Genomic DNA, 20,710 nt, shown 5'->3' with positions numbered 1-20,710 from the left:
CCCAGAGGCTGGGATTGACTTGGTTAGTTACCCCTTAATGATGGTCCTTCAGAGGCTGCGATTGACTTGGTTAGTTACCCCTTAATGATGGTCAGTCAGAGGCTGGGATTGACTTGGTTAGTTACCCCTTAATGATGGTCACCCAGAGGCTGGGATTGACTTGGTTAGTTACCCCTTAATGATGGTCACCCAGAGGCTGGGATTGACTTGGTTAGTTACCCCTTAATGATGGTCAGTCAGAGGCTGGGATTGACTTGGTTAGTTACCCCTTAATGATGGTCAGTCAGAGGCTGGGATTGACTTGGTTAGTTACCCCTTAATGATGGTCAGTCAGAGGCTGGGATTGACTTGGTTAGTTACCCCTTAATGATGGTCACCCAGAGGCTGGGATTGACTTGGTTAGTTACCCTTAATGATGGTCAGTCAGAGGCTGGGATTGACTTGGTTAGTTACCCCTTAATGATGGTCACCCAGAGGCTGGGATTGACTTGGTTAGTTACCCCTTAATGATGGTCAGTCAGAGGCTGGGATTGACTTGGTTAGTTACCCCTTAATGATGGTCAGTCAGAGGCTGGGATTGACTTGGTTAGTTACCCCTTAATGATGGTCTTTCAGAGGCTGGGATTGACTTGGTTAGTTAATGATGGTCAGTCAGAGGCTGGGATTGACTTGGTTAGTTACCCCTTAATGATGGTCATTCAGAGGCTGGGATTGACTTGGTTAGTTACCCCTTAATGATGGTCATTCAGAGGCTGGGATTGACTTGGTTAGTTAATGATGGTCAGTCAGAGGCTGGGATTGACTTGGTTACTTACCCCTTAATGATGGTCAGTCAGAGGCTGGGATTGACTTGGTTAGTTACCCCTTAATGATGGTCCTTCAGAGGCTGGGATTGACTTGGTTAGTTACCCCTTAATGATGGTCCTTCAGAGGCTGGGATTGACTTGGTTAGTTACCCCTTAATGATGGTCAGTCAGAGGCTGGGATTGACTTGGTTAGTTACCCCTTAATGATGGACAGTCAGAGGCTGGGATTGACTTGGTTAGTTACCCCTTAATGATGGTCAGTCAGTAGCTGGGATTGACTTGGTTAGTTACCCCTTAATGATGGTCAGTCAGGGGCTGGGTTTGACTTGGTTAGTTACCCCTTAATGATGGTCAGTCAGAGGCTGGGATTGACTTGGTTAGTTACCCCTTAATGATGGTCCTTCAGAGGCTGGGATTGACTTGGTTAGTTACCCCTTAATGATGGTCCTTCAGAGGCTGGGATTGACTTGGTTAGTTACCCCTTAATGATGGTCAGTCAGAGGCTGGGATTGACTTGGTTAGTTACCCCTTAATGATGGACAGTCAGAGGCTGGGATTGACTTGGTTAGTTACCCCTTAATGATGGTCAGTCAGTAGCTGGGATTGACTTGGTTAGTTACCCCTTAATGATGGTCAGTCAGAGGCTGGGATTGACTTGGTTAGTTACCCCTTAATGATGGTCATTCAGAGGCTGGGATTGACTTGGTTAGTTAATGATGGTCAGTCAGAGGCTGGGATTGACTTGGTTAGTTACCCCTCAATGATGGTCAGTCAGAGGCTGGGATTGACTTGGTTAGTTACCCCTTAATGATGGTCATTCAGAGGCTGGGATTGACTTGGTTAGTTATCCCTTAATGATGGTCAGTCAGAGGCTGGGATTGACTTGGTTAGTTACCCCTTAATGATGGTCCTTCAGAGGCTGGGATTGACTTGGTTAGTTATCCCTTAATGATGGTCAGTCAGAGGCTGGGTTTGACTTGGTTAGTTACCCCTTAATGATGGTCCTTCAGAGGCTGGGATTGACTTGGTTAGTTAATGATGGTCACCCAGAGGCTGGGATTGACTTGGTTAGTTACCCCTTAATGATGGTCCTTCAGAGGCTGCGATTGACTTGGTTAGTTACCCCTTAATGATGGTCAGTCAGAGGCTGGGATTGACTTGGTTAGTTACCCCTTAATGATGGTCACCCAGAGGCTGGGATTGACTTGGTTAGTTACCCCTTAATGATGGTCACCCAGAGGCTGGGATTGACTTGGTTAGTTACCCCTTAATGATGGTCAGTCAGAGGCTGGGATTGACTTGGTTAGTTACCCCTTAATGATGGTCAGTCAGAGGCTGGGATTGACTTGGTTAGTTACCCCTTAATGATGGTCAGTCAGAGGCTGGGATTGACTTGGTTAGTTACCCCTTAATGATGGTCACCCAGAGGCTGGGATTGACTTGGTTAGTTACCCTTAATGATGGTCAGTCAGAGGCTGGGATTGACTTGGTTAGTTACCCCTTAATGATGGTCACCCAGAGGCTGGGATTGACTTGGTTAGTTACCCCTTAATGATGGTCAGTCAGAGGCTGGGATTGACTTGGTTAGTTACCCCTTAATGATGGTCAGTCAGAGGCTGGGATTGACTTGGTTAGTTACCCCTTAATGATGGTCTTTCAGAGGCTGGGATTGACTTGGTTAGTTAATGATGGTCAGTCAGAGGCTGGGATTGACTTGGTTAGTTACCCCTTAATGATGGTCATTCAGAGGCTGGGATTGACTTGGTTAGTTACCCCTTAATGATGGTCATTCAGAGGCTGGGATTGACTTGGTTAGTTAATGATGGTCAGTCAGAGGCTGGGATTGACTTGGTTATGATGGTCAGTCAGAGGCTGGGATTGACTTGGTTAGTTACCCCTTAATGATGGTCCTTCAGAGGCTGGGATTGACTTGGTTAGTTACCCCTTAATGATGGTCCTTCAGAGGCTGGGATTGACTTGGTTAGTTACCCCTTAATGATGGTCAGTCAGAGGCTGGGATTGACTTGGTTAGTTACCCCTTAATGATGGACAGTCAGAGGCTGGGATTGACTTGGTTAGTTACCCCTTAATGATGGTCTGGGAGACTCAATGATGGTCTGGGGCTGGGTTGACTTGGTTAGTTACCCCTTAATGATGGTCAGTCAGAGGCTGGGATTGACTTGGTTAGTTACCCCTTGATGGTCCTTCATGATGGTCCCCTTCAGAGGCTGGGATTGACTTGGTTAGTTACCCCTTAATGATGGTCAGTCAGAGGCTGGGATTGACTTGGTTAGTTACCCCTTAATGATGGACAGTCAGAGGCTGGGATTGACTTGGTTAGTTACCCCTTAATGATGGTCAGTCAGTAGCTGGGATTGACTTGGTTAGTTACCCCTTAATGATGGTCAGTCAGAGGCTGGGATTGACTTGGTTAGTTACCCCTTAATGATGGTCAGTCAGAGGCTGGGATTGTGACACTTTCAAACAAATGTAAGAAAGCTTTATTGGCAGATGGTGATATGAACATCAACACTGATTTAGTGTATCAGCTAAAGCAGGTGTGTGTGTGTGTGTGTGTGTGTGTGTGTGTGTGTGTGTGTGTGTGTGTGTGTGTGTGTGTGTGTGTGTGTGTGTGTGTGTGTGTGTGTGTGTGTGTGTGTGTGTGTGTGTGTGTGTGTGTGTGTGTGTGTGCGTCTAATTACGGAAAGTACTGGGTTAGCTCACACACTAAATCCACCGACCGTATCTCACACACACACACACACTCACTCACACACTCCCCCCCTGACCTCATTGAAGGGCAGGCTAGGTGTCCTGGATTACGACATGCCCAAGTCCCAGGCCAATAGTGACTACAGACAACTCTGCAGTATATTTAGGCAGGTTAGCCTAGCTAAACAGTATGACTACAGACAGCGCTGCAGTATATTTAGGCAGGTTAGCCTAGCTAAACAGGATGACTACAGACAGCTCTGCAGTATATTTAGGCAGGTTAGCCTAGCTAAACAGGATGACTACAGACAGCTCTGCAGTATATTTAGGCAGGTTAGCCTAGCTAAACAGGATGACTACAGACAGCTCTGCAGTATATTTAGGCAGGCTAGCCTAGCTAAACAGGATGACTACAGACATCTCTGCAGTATATTTAGGCAGGTTAGCCTAGCTAAACAGGATGACTACAGACAACTCTGCAGTATATTTAGGCAGGTTAGCCTAGCTAAACAGGATGACTACAGACATCTCTGCAGTATATTTAGGCAGGTTAGCCTAGCTAAACAGGATGACTACAGACATCTCTGCAGTATATTTAGGCAGGTTAGCCTAGCTAAACAGGATGACTACAGACAGCTCTGCAGTATATTTAGGCAGGTTAGCCTAGCTAGATAGGATGACTACAGACAGCTCTGCAGTATATTTAGGCAGGTTAGCCTAGCTAAACAGGATGACTACAGACAACTCTGCAGCATACTAAAGCAGGTTAGCCTAGCTAAACAGGATGACTACAGACAGCTCTGCAGTATATTTAGGCAGGTTAGCCTAGCTAGATAGGATGACTACAGACAGCTCTGCAGTATATTTAGGCAGGTTAGCCTAGCTAAACAGGATGACTACAGACAACTCTGCAGCATACTAAAGCAGGTTAGCCTAGCTAAACAGGATGACTACAGACAGCTCTGCAGTATATTTAGGCAGGTTAGCCTAGCTAAACAGGATGACTACAGACAGCACTGCAGTATATTTAGGCAGGTTAGCCTAGCTAAACAGGATGACTACAGACAGCTCTGCAGTATATTTAGGCAGGTTAGCCTAGCTAAACAGGATGACTACAGACAGCTCTGCACTATATTTAGGCAGGTTAGCCTAGCTAAACAGGATGAATACAGACAGCTCTACAGTATATTTAGGCAGGTTAGCCTAGCTAAACAGGATGACTACAGACAGCACTGCAGTATATTTAGGCAGGTTAGCCTAGCTAAACAGGATGACTACAGACAGCTCTGCAGTATATTTAGGCAGGTTAGCCTAGCTAAACAGGATGACTACAGACAGCTCTGCAGTATATTTAGGCAGGTTAGCCTAGCTAAACAGGATGACTACAGACAGCTCTGCAGTATATTTAGGCAGGTTAGCCTAGCTAAACAGGATGACTACAGACAGCTCTGCAGTATATTTAGGCAGGTTAGCCTAGCTAAACAGGATGACTACAGACAACTCTGCAGCATACTAAAGCAGGTTAGCCTAGCTAAACAGGATGACTACAGACAACTCTGCAGTATATTTAGGCAGGTTAGCCTAGCTAAACAGGATGACTACAGACAACTCTGCAGTATATTTAGGCAGGTTAGCCTAGCTAAACAGGATGACTACAGACAGCTCTGCAGTATATTTAGGCAGGTTAGCCTAGCTAGATAGGATGACTACAGACAACTCTGCAGTATATTTAGGCAGGTTAGCCTAGCTAAACAGGATGACTACAGACAACTCTGCAGCATACTAAAGCAGGTTAGCCTAGCTAAACAGGATGACTACAGACAGCACTGCAGTATATTTAGGCAGGTTAGCCTAGCTAAACAGGATGACTACAGACAGCTCTGCAGTATATTTAGGCAGGTTAGCCTAGCTAAACAGGATGACTACAGACAGCTCTGCAGTATATTTAGGCAGGTTAGCCTAGCTAAACAGGATGAATACAGACAGCTCTGCAGCATACTAAAGCAGGTTAGCCTAGCTAAACAGGATGAATACAGACAGCTCTGCAGCATACTAAAGCAGGTTAGCCTAGCTAAACAGGATCACTACAGACAGTACAGTAGGGGGAGAACATAACATTAGATGGCCTGGCTGACTGACTGTTACTGTCTGAGATGAGATGATGACTTTAAGAAAAACAAAAATGATAAAGTCATCATATAAAAACAAAGTAATATACTCAACTGAAATATATTAATATTTATAGTAATTTGCTATTTTTCTATTCAATATGGACAATTGAATGTTCACCGTTTTTTACTTTGGAATTTCCATTAAAAAGCTCGACAATCATTTTAATGTCATTATTTCATAATGCATTTAAATATTTACCAAAAAATTGAAACCGAAATCAAAAACCGTGATAATTTTATGGGACCCGGAACTGAACCGGCCTCAAAAAGCACTAATTGCTACCAATAGGACATGGGAGCATAGATGATAGTTTTCAGAGTCATTTGAACCTTTTACTCAACGTTATTATATGAACTTCCACACCTGCTTAGAAACAATGAATGTGTGTATGTACTTTCACTGTTTCCTATTTTATGTGAGACGTTAAACTGATCCGCCATTTTGGATCTCTGCTCCACCATATTAGTCTCTCTAGGGCCTCCTTAATGGTACAGCAACCCAATGTCTCTGTGTGAAACTCCACACATGTTGGTTCTCTGGACCGCCATACAGTCAAAAAAAAATTGCTATCCAGAGCCTAAAAGGGTTATTCTGCTTTTCCCAAGAGGAGAACCCTTTGAAGAACCCTTTTTGGTTCCAGGTAGAAGACCCCTTGTTAATCCAATTTCTCCGTGTGAAACTCCTCACTGATCCACCATTTTGTTTTTCCTTCCCCCCCCCCAGGACTGCAGGGCATGCCAGGGAATTACCTGTCAGACGACGGCACTGCGTCCTGCTGGGCACCCTCACATCAAAACCAGGACCCACCACTTCAAAACCAGGACTCCCTCCCGTAACCAGGAGCCTGCTCAGCTGCACATGGCCCTCCCTTTGGGCCTCCCAGGTACCACATTCCTGGACCCCCCTGCTCTGTCCCACCCAGTGATGATGATGCACAGGGGAGGACATCCTCACCACCATGGGCCCAGCCACCCTGCCTATGCCCCCCTGCCAGCCTCAAGTCCCTCAATGCCCATCACCCATCCCAGCAGACCCCTACCCCCCTTCATCCTGAACCCTGGACTGCCTCGCCCAGTAGACTCTAAGGGATTCCTCTTTGAAAAAAAAGCGATTGAGAGACATTGGGTGTTTTCTCTTACCCGAGACTGAAGATAACTAAAGAGGCACCTGCTATGTACTATGGACTCCTAGAAAAAAAATAAAAAGAGACTTCTTTCAGAGAACTGTACCTCCTCCAAGTCTCGACTGCGGATGGATTTGGACCAAGGAGAAGCCAATGTCTGTATAACACAGAGGTGCCCTTACAAATAGGATTCCAGAAGAGATGAGAATGAGGAGAAAGAAAGACAGACAGAGATTGAAAGGCAAACTATATCAACTCCTAAAGGGGAGGGAAGAGGAGAGAGGGGAGATTCTGTATACTGTTGTACAATTACGCTGGACTCTCAAGGAGAACTGGGAATTGAAGTATTGTAAATGCTATGGTATTGTTCTGCATAATATGTTGTTTCTAATCGTTTTTTGGGAAAAAAAGGATGTGAACTTCTTGGTTTTTTTTTTGTTTCTTTCCACACTATGTGTGTGCTGTCTCTATGACTTCTGACCTCTGACCTCCTCCCTATTAAAATCACCATGAGTTTAAAAAGAAAAAAATATATGTGAATAAACCAATAATTCGATCAACCAATCTTCTTCCAGGCCTTTCTTTTGGATGGGTGAAAGATATCCTGAGTGTCAGTCTATTTGTGTTATCATACCAACTCCCTGTCACCCATTGTCATGCACAAACAGATCTGGGACCAGGCTAGAGGTGAAAGAGTGGCTCACAGCTTGTGACAGACAGACAGACAGACAGACAGACAGACAGACAGACAGACAGACAGACAGACAGACAGACAGACAGACAGACAGACAGACAGACAGACAGACAGACAGACAGACAGACAGACAGACAGACAGACAGACAGACAGACAGACAGACAGACAGACAGACAGACAGACTGTATAAAGCATTGGACATCTCGGTATGATTGAGGAGTTCTGAGCCTGTTCCAGAATTACATTCATGTACTCAATTGTATTTATGTCATGGGGCTGGAGTCTGCATTGTCCGATGCATTCTCCCCCCACCCCACTATGTCTAGTTCTGGGGTCAAGTTTCCCCTAGGATCAGCTTCGCATTCCCCAATCCTAAACTTAACCATTAGTGTGTAAAATGCTAAACTGACCCAAGATCAGCGTCTAGGGGCACGGGGAAGTTTATTAGAGATATTGCATACATTCACTTTGATGGGAGGGAATGTAGAAACCCTGTGTGTGCGTGTGCTCGTGTGTGCGTGTGTGTGTGTGTGTGTGTGTGTGTGTGTGTGTGTGTGTGTGTGTGTGTGTGTGTGTGTGTGTGTGTGTGTGTGTGTGTGTGTGTGTGTGTGTGTGTGTGTGTGTGTGTGTATTTGATCAATGCATCCGTCATTCATTGTATTATGTCAAGTCAATGTTGTTGTATTTTAATTTTTTATGTTTTCATCCTGGAGAGTGTATGTAAGTAAACATTGTAAATAAATACATTTTATGCAACAAAAAAACATGGAAAAACCATAACAGTAAGATTCCTTTGTAGACCATTATATTCAATTGTATACGGAACGTTTAGCCTTTTAACAGATAATGAGCATTACATGCACAACTTCCGTTTTCCTTTTCCGGTTGTAGGTTTGACTGTCATAGAATAACGCTCAAACGGAAGTTAGGATGCATGGATAAGTAGGGCGGGGGCTCTATAGGAAAAATGGAGTGTACGTCATTATCCAAAACAATGTAATTGTATAATGAGATTGATGCCTATTGATAAAGTGGATGGAAGTCAACCAACTCCTATAGACTAAGAGTACTAGAGCTGAGGAGTCAACAACTGAGGTACTTTCACTCTGTATAATGGGTCTGCGTAATGCGCAACACATGCGTGTATTACGTTGGAATTTTCTTTCATAGCGAAGGGAGAGGATAGCAGGCCGAAAGAAGAGTGGCTAGATAAAAAAAATACTTAAGAATTATTCCTCGTTTAGCATTCAAATTAATTTAGATAAAAATGACTAAATAGGAAGATTAGTTCCAACTCATGGCTTGTTGCACCCAGTCAAAAGACTATCTCTGGTAAGAATGAAACACAGTGCCATCAAGACTCTTGGGTTTCCTAGATACACACAAAGTTGAATGGATGGATACAAGACGAGTTTTACATTAATTTAATTGATAGGCTACATTTCGGGTAGAAGAGAAAGGAACATGTAGCCGTACAAGGGAGTATCTGTTGTGGGTGGAACAATATGCACATATAAATCAATATGCTATCCCTTTTCCTTCTCCCTCCCCGAACTCCCATTTTTCTGCAACTATTGTATTTTTACTGCCTTTTCCAAACTGAATGTTATTTACACCTTAGAATCCGTCTCTTAATAAAACCCAGGCGACGTTTTAATTGCGAAGCTTCTCCTTCCATAGATCGAGACTCGGAAGGCGAAGCCTCTGAGATTTGAATTCCTGAGCCCTTGGCCGTTGGGAGCTGTGGAGACAGTCAGCCCCGCACAGCGCCAGATAAATCGCATGTTTGACTGCCATCTTTAGGGGATCTGGGTAACTGTAACTCCGTCAGGGGACTTTTTTAGGAGACACGTCATATGCGCGAAAGAGGTACGAAGGCACGTCTCACCATTTACAGTATTGCCTTTTTACGCATATACGTCAACTGAACGACCAATAGTGTTTTGATTATTATTTAGGCCTAATGATTAATATAAATATTGCATGTAAGCCCAAGAGAAAAATAGACTCAAGAAGACAATGAAAACGAATATAATATTTGACTTAATTTAGGTTATAAATGAAAGCAGTTTTCCATCAATGTTGCCTAAACGCTCCCTGTGTCGCTCAATTCTAATGTCAATGTCATACTTTGTTGTTTAAAATATAGCCTTTTTTTAAAAATACATCAAAAATACAACCATCTGTTTATCTGTAGACGTCAATGTGAGAAGAAATTCCTTGTCTAATTTATTCTTAATTTCACAAAGACTAGTTAAAGTACAACACATTAATACTAAATACTTATGCACCTATTTCTCTGGGCCTATTCGTGAATTGCAATAGCCAGAGAAACACTCTCCAATAGACCAAGAAAAGAAAACATAGTGTTCTCTAGTTTGCAAACAGAAACCCACTGCAGTGCCTGACCGCGAAATGAACTGTCATGATAATGGATGTGTTCCAGAACCATGGAGGTGCTGCCCGCACAGGCCTCTCTGCCTCCCGTTGCCTGCCGCAGCAAAACGGCTAAGCCACAAATAGCACCCTATTCCCCGGCCTATATAGTGGACAACTTTTGATATGGGCCCTGGTCAAAATTATTGAACTATGTGTAGAATAGGGTGACATTTGAGATGTAACAACATACATTGGGGTCGGCCACAACAACACAACGAGCATGTCAGTCCTGCCCCAGACATATTTCTGTCTGGTTAGACTCGACAAGCAACACAAGGAAACAGTGTCCGGTACAGTTGTTTTACTTGTAAGCGTCGTCCACGCTGTGATACGTCACAACGCAGTCAATAGGCATAGAATAAATGCGCACGTATGTGTTTAAAAAAAAAATGGTCTATTGAATATTTCGAGTTTAGCTTATTGTTTTGTGGAAGGATTTGTTCAGTAATAAATGATAGTTCTACATACATAGCAGATTATATTGTGTGTATGGTAACTGTAATGATAGTTCTACATACATAGCAGATGATATTGTGTGTATGGTAACTGTAATGATAGTTCTACATACATAGCAGATTATATTGTGTGTATGGTAACTGTAATGATAGTTCTACATACATAGCAGATTATATTGTTTGTATAGTAACTGTAATGATAGTTCTACATACATAGCAGATTATATTGTTTGTATGGTAACTGTAATGATAGTTCTACATACATAGCAGATTATATTGTGTGTATGGTAACTGTAATGATAGTTCTACATACATAGCAGATTATATTGTTTGTATGGTAACTGTAATGATAGTTCTACATACATAGCAGATTATATTGTGTGTATAGTAACTGTAATGATAGTTCTACATACATAGCAGATTATATTTTGTGTATGGTAACTGTAATGATAGTTCTACATACATAGCAGATTATATTGTTTGTATGGTAACTGTAATGATAGTTTGCATCAACATCACATGACTGGGATTTATTTTAAAACAGTTTTAACTTGTTTTGAACATGAATCTTAACATTGTAAATTAATATTCTAATACAAAGTACATGCACTAGTGAAATAACAGTATGTTGTAATAATAATTATAGTAAGTAGGCTTTTATATTGTAATGATTGTAGGTTATTATAGTGTAAAAATGGTAGGTTATTATAGTGTAATAATGGTAGTTTATTATATTGTAATAATGGTAGGTTACCTTATTATGAATGAGCATGCCATAATATATTAACAGTTTAAATGTATTTAACTGAGATAAAATAATATCAAACTTGACAAGGAATTTTAACCTTCCTTATCAAAAGATTAGCCTTTTTTGGGGGGGGTTGACTTGTAAGTCGCTCTGGATAAGAGCGTCTGCTAAATGACTTAAATGTAAATGATAACACCATAACAGAGGACCTACTTCATAAAAGTACCACCAGCAGGACTGTAAAAAACATTTGAGTTGTTTCAAATAATTATTATGACTGGTTCTATGGCCTTTTTCTTTTTAGTTTTCTCAACTTTTCGGTCAAAGTATTACCTGAACATAACATATGTAGTTGGCCCTAATTTAGCTCCAACTTGAGAAATATTCTGCAATAATTCAGTCAACTTATTAAAATGATGTGTTTGCTCAACTTGTCTAATATGTTCATTCAACTAGAAATTATTATTTGGGCTTTAAAAAAGGCTTTGGAACTAGTTGACTCCAATGCTTCTCACATTTGTATCAAGTTGACTGTATGTCCTTTGGGCGGGGGACCATTCTTGATACACATGGGAAACTGTTGATCGTGAAAAACCCAGCAGCATTGCAATTCTTGACACAAACTGGTGCGCCTGGCACCTACTGCCGTACCCCATTTAAAGGCACTTCAATCTTTTGTCTTGTCCATTCACCTTCTGAATGGCACACATACAATATACATGTCTCCTCAATTGTTTCAAGGCTTAAACATCCATCTTTAACTTGTCTCCTCCCCTTCATCTACACTGATTGAAGTGGATTTAACAAGAGACATCAATAAGGAATCATAGATTTCATCTGGATTTACCAGGTCAGTCTGTCATTGAAACAGCTGGTGTTCTTAATGTTTTGTCTATTCAGTGTTTACAATGTGTCAGTTGAAAAGATGCCATGTGTGTGTAACTAGTTCCACAGCCTTTTGTAGTGAAAAATCATTTCTAGCTGAATGAACATATGAGACAAGTTGAGAAAACAGATCATTTTAAGTTGACTGAATTTCTCTCGAGCTGGAGCTAAGTTTGGGCCAACTAAAAATGTTCATTTCAGGTAACACTTTGATCGAAAAGTTGAGTAAAAAAAAAAAAAAAAAAAAAAAAAAAAAAAGCTGTGGAACCAATTACTTAATAATAATTAGATGAATCAAATACATATTTGTGAATGTTTATTTTTACAGTGAGACACCATACCTAGATTCCACATAAAGAAAACATGTCCATGGTAGAACATTTCCGTTCCTGCGCGCTGCTAAGCTAGAGCTCACCATTCCTTGACCAGCTCCCTGGCATGTGCGCTATTCAGCCATCCATTAGATGTTCCTGAGTGTGTCATATGGATTAATAATAATTAATATAAGAAACATAACATACTGTAACGTGATGTATTGGGCCTACATCTTACAATATTGGGTAGTGATGAAATCAATATTGACACTAGCTTAATTAATGCAAATGGACCCCCAGTCGACATTTTCCTATGTCCATCGTTCCAATTTCAAACTTGACCATTAGTCCTTACAAGTTTGTGTGGCAGCTGGTTTAGCCTAGCAACAAAGGGAAGAGAAACAGCGAGAGAGGAGATGTCTGTGGGGAGAAAAGGAGAAGAAGAGAAGGACTGTGTTCTGTTCTGTTCAGAGCTCTGCCTATAGGGCCATTTTGGATGTCATCTGTTTCCTTGGCGACTGGGCCCAGCCCTGAAAGCCCCTTGGGCCTCGCGTGGATTGTTCGAGAAAAAGGCCTGCTATTTTCTGCGCTATCATTTATCACTGTCAACACATAATGATTCCCCTCGCAGCTCCTTATTGATGTTTGTAATTGCATTATCTCATAAGGGGCTTGATCAATGGAGCCGAGGCAGAGCCAGTGCGAGGTCAGGGGATGGCGGATTGCTGTTGGTCCATTTAATACAACAGGCAGTCATTATGTCTCACATAGCCTTCACTAACGCTCTCCAGCAACCATTTCGCCTGCTTGGTCTCCCAATCAAACCGCCTCCTCTGAGATTTCGCAGAAGAGCTTGTTTCATTTGTGTAACCCCTTAGCCACGGCAGATAAAAAAAAATATGAACGCAAGAGAGACAGAGAAGGAAAAATAAAGCAATTAACTGCAGTAAAGATATTGGTTCGATTAGGGCTAAAAAAGTAGAAGCTAAATTAAAGTGCAGAATCATCAGGATGTTTGGAAACATGTGGTGGAGAATGGTAGAATATGACTTCCGAATTTACAATAGGCTTTAAATGTTCCTGTAAGACTGCGCTTTTGGTTGAACAGTGTCAAATGACCCCACACCCCCACTGGTTCAATCAACGTTGTTTCCACTTCATTTTAACCCCAAAAATCTACGTGATGACGTTGAATCAACGTGATAAATCCCATCGGATTTGCTAAAAGTTTTCAACATGGGGACATTTTGTCTTTTTTTTTCACCCAACTTGTAACATAAATCCAATGAAATTGATTAAATGTTTTGTTGATTTCACTTTGAATTCACGTTAGTTGACAACTCAGCCAAATGTAAAACAAAATTAGATGTTGAACTGACATCTGCTCCCAATGGGCTGAGACTGAAAACTTGAGGAGAAAACCCCCCCAAACAAATTACTTAAAGAGTGGAAAAAACGAACTCTACTTTCGATAAAGATCAGAAAGCTAAGTTCCTATTCCTTCAGTGGCAATAAAGGTATAGGCCTGTTTTTGCTTGAAAGCTTTTCAAAAGAAATGTTAAGGAAAAATGTGAGAAGATAACGGTTGATAGCTGCGGACATTTAGTGGGGAGAATGAAGTCATGATATCGTGTTTCACATTTCAGAGGGACCGGTGCAGCCTACACATCAAACACATGCGATAGGCCACTCTGCAAATGACTAGGCCTATAGACTAAGGAATACCGACATAATTGCTGTGATGTGAATAACTTGAGCGCTGGCCAAACACACACACACACACACACACACACACACACACACACACACACACACACACACACACACACACACACACACACACACACACACACACACACACACACACACACACACACAAAATACATTTTTCGAGATTTGTAATGTCTTCAAGTATGGGCAATGTTGTTGTTTTTTTTTTACAAACCTACAAGTAGTTATTTAAACCTCAAAAACGGCATATCTGAGATTATCATCAAGCAGCATTTTGGAGACATTCTAATACAACACATTAATCATTTTAATGTTTGGAAAAAATAAAATGGTTGATATCTTCTTCATGAATATATTTTGTATTTAGATAATGCCTTTAGACTATGGATTATTCATTTCAATATAACTTGTTGAGAAGCCAAAACGGAAAAGAATTATGATGGATTGGGATCAGGCTAAATGTAGGATACTGTTTACTTTTGTCATCAGTTAAATAGTCTAACAAGTTGGAGCCTGCGGTTTTCTTTAATATGGATAAGCAAATACAAGAATCATTGTTTTTGTTTTCTTATCTACCGTGACCCGTGTGTTGTACCACGGAGCAGCGGTCTTACTAGATTACATTTTGTGTAAATATTGACCATGACCAGAGCCCACATCAATTCCCCGGCGCGCAAGGTGTCCTGTCAAAAGTTATGTGCCAATGTCAATGTCCTGTTAAAAGTTATGAATGTAGATATGCTGGAGAGGTTGGAGACGTGCGCGCGCCTGTATACTAGCGCGTGCTAGGCGCCAACGTTGTGCGCTTGTTTGTGCATTTAGAGAGTAACACGGTACAGATAAAATAAGCTGTTGGTGCAATCGAGGATTTAAAATATTATTTTTTGAAGATAATTGTTGTATGACTGTATCCATAACCATAATTGCCAGTTGAAAATATGCAACTAGATCTCAGTCTCACGCAAGAATTAGATGTTCATCCATGTTTCTCAAACTCAAATTTCGAAGTTATTTACAAATGTCAATTTTCGAAGTGTTTAAGGTTCAGTTTAGGCATCTGGCTCTCGAGTGGCGTAGCGGCCTTGGCACTGCATCTCAGTGCTTGATAAGTCACGACAGACACCCTCGTTTGGTTCCAGGCTGCATCACAACCTACCGTGATTAGGAGTACCATAGGGCGACGCACACTTGTCCCAGCGCCGTCCGCCGTCATTGTAAACAATATGTTTTTCTTATTAACTGACTTGCCTAGTTAAATAAAGGTTAAATAAAAAAATAAACCCTGAATGTTTAGGGTTAAGGTTAGACATTAACTCCGAAATGCTAAAGTTAGGCATTAACTCCGACTGGTTAAGGTTAGACATTAACTCTGATTGGTTAAGGTTAGACATTAACTCTGAATGGTTAAGGTTAGACATTAACTCTGAATGGTTAAGGTTAGACATGAACTCTGATTGGTTAAGGTTAGACATTAACTCTGAATGGTTAAGGTTAGACATTAACCCCGAATGGTTAAGGTTAGACATTAACTCTGAATGGTTAAGGTTAGACATTAACCCCGAATGGTTAAGGTTAGACATGAACTCTGAATGGTTAAGGTTAGACATTAACCCCGAATGGTTAAGGTTAGACATGAACTCTGAATGGTTAAGGTTAGACATTAACTCTGAATGGTTAAGGTTAGACATTAACCCCGAATGGTTAAGGTTAGACATTAACCCCGAATGGTTAAGGTTAGACATTAACCCCGAATGGTTAAGGTTAGACATTAACCCCGAATGGTTAAGGTTAGACATGAACTCTGATTGGTTAAGGTTAGACATGAACTCTGAATGGTTAAGGTTAGACATTAACTCTGAATGGTTAAGGTTAGACATTAACTCTGAATGGTTAAGGTTAGATATTAACCGCGAATGGTTAAGGTTAGACATGAACTCTGAAATCCTAAGGTTAGACATTAACCCCGAATGGTTAAGGTTAGACATGAGCTCTGAAATCCTAAGGTTAGACATTAACCCTGAATGGTTAAGGTTAGACATGAGCTCTGATTGGTTAAGGTTAGACATGAACTCTGAAATCCTAAGGTTAGACATTAACCCTGAATGGTTAAGGTTAGACATGAGCTCTGATTGGTTAAGGTTAGACATGAACTCTGAATGGTTAAGGTTAGACATGAACTCTGATTGGTTAAGGTTAGACATGAACTCTGAATGGTTAAGGTTAGACATGAACTCTGAATGGTTAAGGTTAGACATGAACTCTGATTGGTTAAGGTTAGACATGAACTCTGAATGGTTAAGGTTAGACATGAACTCTGAATGGTTAAGGTTAGGAATATGTTAAAACAAACAATGTTCAGTCACTGGATTGGAAGTTGCAACCATTGGAATGAGAGGCAACCCGAAACCTGCTTGAAGGTAACAGCGCCCACTGTTTCCCCTAGCGGCCGGGTTTCAAGTCATCTCCCGACTTCGTCAGACATGGATGAACATCGAAAACTGACTTGTGTCATGGGAGACCAGTCTGGAAATATAATATTATGCACACAATGAGCTGGCTATTTAAAATACTTTGATATCATCTTGACACCCTATTTATTCACATCCCAGTTTAGGCCTCAAACGTGCTTCGGGTAGTAATGTTTGTCTCCTCCACAATCCAAATAAATGGTAAGGAGAGGTATCTGAGTGTCATCAGATCGATGTCAGTCCGTGATGTAGCTGTTCAGCCCATAGAGTGAGAGAGATTAGTCTTCTACTGCTGGAGAACTGTAGGACCTCTATAACTGGGGTACAACACCTCTATAACTGGGGTACAACACCTCTATAACTGGGGTACAACACCTCTATAACTGGGGTAGAACACCTCTATAACTGGGGTACAACACCTCTATAACTGGGGTACAACACCTCTATAACTGGGGTACAACACCTCTATAACTGGGGTAGAACACCTCTATAACTGGGGTACAACACCTCTATAACTGGGGTACAACACCTCTATAACTGGGGTACAACACCTCTATAACTGGGGTTGAACACCTCTATAACTGGGGTACAGCACCTCTATAACTGGGGTACAACACCTCTATAACTGGGGTTGAACACCTCTATAACTGGGGTACAGCACCTCTATAACTGGGGTACAACACCTCTATAACTGGGGTACAACACCTCTATAACTGGGGTACAACACCTCTATAACTGGGGTACAACACCTCTATAACTGGGGTACAACACCTCTATAACTGGGGTACAATACCTGCCTGAATCTCTGTCTGTCTGTCTGTCTGTCTGTCTGTCTGTCTGTCTGTCTGTCTGTCACTCTCTCTCTCTATTTTGCTCTCTTTTTCTCTCTCTTTCTCTCTCTCTGTCTGTCTCTCTCTCTCTCAGGGTCACCTTGGCAGCGGATATCACACCAGGCAGCAAGGGCAGGAGAGAGAGAGAAGCTCCTCGGATATCAGGCGAGGGAAGCGAGGGCCAGATCGGCTCCTCCATTCACCTGGTGAGACCGGATCCAATAATAGACGAAGACTGGGTTTGCCTTTAACGAGAGGCCCCCGTCGACCCCCACCTGCTCCCGGGGATAATACCGACCGACAGACAGGCCCCCGTCCATGAATGCCAAAACGCACTCAGCATCATCTTCTAGCTCTTCTTTCATTTCTTCCGGGTTATGAAGTATTACGTTTCTCTTCAGTACAATACGCACTTATGTTCACTCTCCACTTTGATCCTCGCGCGCCTGGACAAAGCACCTGACAGTGAACTATGATGCAACTATAGTGAGACCAAAATGGTTCCTTATTCCCTACACAGTGCGCTACTTTGTACCAGAGTGTGCTATGTAGCTCTGGTCATAAGTAATGGATTATATAGGGAATAGGGTGCAATGTGGAACGCAGAAAGGGAAACCAAGCCTGTGCCGTAGAGAGTACAGTGTGGTCTACAGTGCCGCTCGCACGCACGCACTCACGCACGCACACACACACACACACACACACACACACACACACACACACACACACACACACACACACACACACACACACACACACACACACACACACACACACACACACACACACACACACACACACACACACTGGCTTTCAGACTCCCTGCCAAGGTATGAGATTGCAAAGAGATTAGGAGCGGTAGAAGTCTCACGTTAAGACTCAGTAAAATTATAGAGAGACCATTGTTTGTAGTGGGGTGGATGGGAGACCGGGTTAGGCTATGGATAAAAAAAACTGTCCACATTAGTCTAACTAAACCAGTCATCTTCAAGGTCGTACTAGAAAGACCTTGAGCATCTTATTTTTGACCCAAAGAGCTTGCCATGAAGCTATTATAATGGATTCAAAGGTTTTGCAGTACACTTTAATGGTGATTTTCTTTTATTACATCATAGGCCATATTATTATGTTTATGATTATTATTAGCCAATTATTATTATGATGATGATTATCATTGTAGGCTTTTGGCATTACTATTAACATAAGCATTATTAAACATATTCTAATCACATCTTTCACCAAGTATTATTCTGTATTAAAATAAAATATTATTATTATTATTATTAGTAGTAGTAGTATTGTTAAAAATATGAATAGTTACTAATATTGTTGTTATCATATTGTCAGACCGTTAATTCCGTATATCTAATAGCAAAACATAAGCTCTCACTCAGATTGAGGGGAATTCGAGACCTTCAAAGTTGTTTGTGTGAATTTTTTGTCGGTCTCAGCCAGCTGGAAAACATATACTCTCTGTCAAAGCTTTAAACGCAGTGCTTGATTTACTGACGCCTTCCTTCACTACTTATTAGCTAATGGATAACTGCACCGGTAAAGTTATGCCTTTTATTAAACTGTATCCCTCTGTAGGCTTCAAAAAGTTACAGCAGCTCAATTTTGTTTCACCTTTTTACTGAAGGTTGTAGCAGGTTGTACAGATTCCATCCTAGGAGCAGAACTGGCGTAAGTAAACAGCGCAGGATGTTTTGAGACAGGACAGAGATGAATTCCGGCCATGGTACAATAGTGGTAAAGCTCAGGCCTGAAGACACGTCTTTCTAGTCGTTTATTCATTAATTAACGTGCCCAAAATATGTATAATTCCTGACTTTTACATCTGCAGTTTTGTCATTGGATGTAAAATAGTGTTGTTAGGGGGAAAGTCTTGTTTAATTGAACACAGTCATCTGAGCACCATGATTCATTGAGAATTAGTCCTACACTCATGTGGCTATTTTCAAGCTGTATGGGAATCCAACGTTTGTAATATCGTTGTGTATGACTTAACATACCAGCACATAACGTGCTCAGTACAACTGTCGGTCCATGCTTAAATGTGCCACCAAAGGCGCCACTTGACGTATAATGGGCTAGATTAGCGTAAAATAGCGAGTTAGAGAGGTCAATCTGTGTTTTCCCATCTTTATCAGGGGTTAATATGGATTCACATCCTTCACACATTCTTCTAATGCCTCGGCTTCAGTGCGCGTGGACAGATTGATCTAATATCCAGGCAAGCACATCCATTGCTGCATATTTGTCAAGTCTCCAAAAAGCGGATATTTTGTGTGGCCTAAAGATACGTATCTATGTCTTCGAGTCTTGACATGTTAAACCTAAAAATACTCTTTAGCAATGTGTCTCAAAGGAAAATGGAGTAACTGTTTGTTAATGTGTTGTGTTTAAAAAGAATAATGGATAAAACCACTACTAACACTCACGCATCTCACCCTGTACAGCGGCATAATTCATCAGTCGCACGTCAGCGATGGGTTAAGAAAATGTCAGCGAGAAGCGCTCTCACCTTGTCATTCTGCGGCGCCGCGAGGATACGCTTCCACCTTCACGCCCTGCGTGTTTATCACACAGCAAGACACCAGCTGCGTCTGAAATGGCACCCTAATCACTATATTGTACATTACTTTTGACCAAGGCTGATAGGGTTCTGGTCAAAAGTATGACACTATATATGGTAGGCAATAGGGCGCCATTTCTGACAGATTCCTCCTTAGCTATTGTTAGTTATTTGCCTGCTGTTCTACAGAGCCCCAGAATCATGTCATGGATGGATGCAGTTATTGTCCAATCAGAACCATTTCAGGGAGACTGTCTGACTGCTTGATGTATTTATTGTCTACACTCTGGCTCACCATCGTTTGTAAAGTGTTTTTCAGTCATTTGATGAAATAAATGTAGTTCACAGCAAGACTCAACTACTCCTCCAGTTCATGTCTGTCAAATCCTGTGTTTTACATATTCAGAGAATGATCAAATCAAATAATGACTCCAACAGTTTGGTCTCTTCCTCACTGTGCTGTGATTAATCAAAGTCTCTCTCTCTCTCTCTCTCTCTCTCTCTCTCTCTCTCTCTCTCTCTCTCTCTCTCTCTCTCTCTCTCTCTCTCTCTCTCTCTCTCTCTCTCTCTCTCTCTCTCTCTCTCTCTCTCTCTCTCTCTCTCTCTCTCTCTCTCTCTCTCTCTCTCTCTCTCTCTCTCTCTCTCTCTCTCTCTCTCTCTCTCTCCCATGTGGCCCCCAGTTACAAGGTCAGCAGCAGGTCTGTTTATTCAACACTGCCAATCAGTGCCTGTCTTGAGCTGCTGGACCAATCAGAGA

The 20,710-nt window shown here is 41.8% G+C and overlaps 1 protein-coding gene across 50 annotated transcripts; it reads left to right on the top strand.

Annotated features, from left to right (window-relative positions):
* Positions 1–3,604: 3,604 nt before the first annotated feature.
* Positions 3,605–20,294, top strand: LOC127925783 (uncharacterized). 50 transcript variants are annotated; one of them, XM_052511095.1, is made up of 7 exons: positions 3,605–3,851; positions 3,960–4,175; positions 4,230–4,337; positions 4,446–4,499; positions 4,932–4,985; positions 5,148–5,201; positions 5,256–7,377. In XM_052511095.1, exons 1-7 carry the CDS (start codon positions 3,633–3,635, stop codon positions 5,631–5,633), a joined length of 1,083 nt encoding a protein of 360 aa, XP_052367055.1. In that variant the 5' UTR covers positions 3,605–3,632; the 3' UTR covers positions 5,634–7,377. The 50 variants fall into 50 exon arrangements, 40 of the variants coding, with proteins under 40 accessions (XP_052367055.1, XP_052367024.1, XP_052367059.1 ...); XM_052511064.1 differs by adding an exon at positions 4,554–4,607 and having other exon boundaries at positions 4,770–5,201; XM_052511099.1 differs by lacking the exons at positions 4,932–4,985; positions 5,148–5,201 and adding an exon at positions 4,770–4,823 and having other exon boundaries at positions 4,446–4,607; positions 5,256–5,309; positions 5,418–7,377.
* Positions 20,295–20,710: the final 416 nt, after the last annotated feature.

The sequence above is a fragment of the Oncorhynchus keta genome, unplaced genomic scaffold (assembly GCF_023373465.1).
Source record: "Oncorhynchus keta strain PuntledgeMale-10-30-2019 unplaced genomic scaffold, Oket_V2 Un_contig_624_pilon_pilon, whole genome shotgun sequence".
Classification (NCBI taxonomy): Eukaryota; Metazoa; Chordata; class Actinopteri; order Salmoniformes; family Salmonidae; genus Oncorhynchus; species Oncorhynchus keta.
The sequence above is the reverse complement of the archived record's forward strand: the minus strand, read 5'-3'. Positions and strand labels throughout refer to the sequence as shown.

Bases quoted from the DNA above. Each gene is read 5' to 3' on its own strand.
- LOC127925783 (XM_052511059.1), top strand. From the start codon at position 3,633: ATGCCCAAGTCCCAGGCCAATAGTGACTACAGACAACTCTGCAGTATA. The intron at 4,608-4,769 runs GTTAGCCTAGCT...ATATTTAGGCAG, and splicing joins TCTGCAGTATATTTAGGCAG to GTTAGCCTAGCTAAACAGGA. The intron at 5,202-5,255 runs GTTAGCCTAGCT...ATATTTAGGCAG, and splicing joins TCTGCAGTATATTTAGGCAG to GTTAGCCTAGCTAAACAGGA.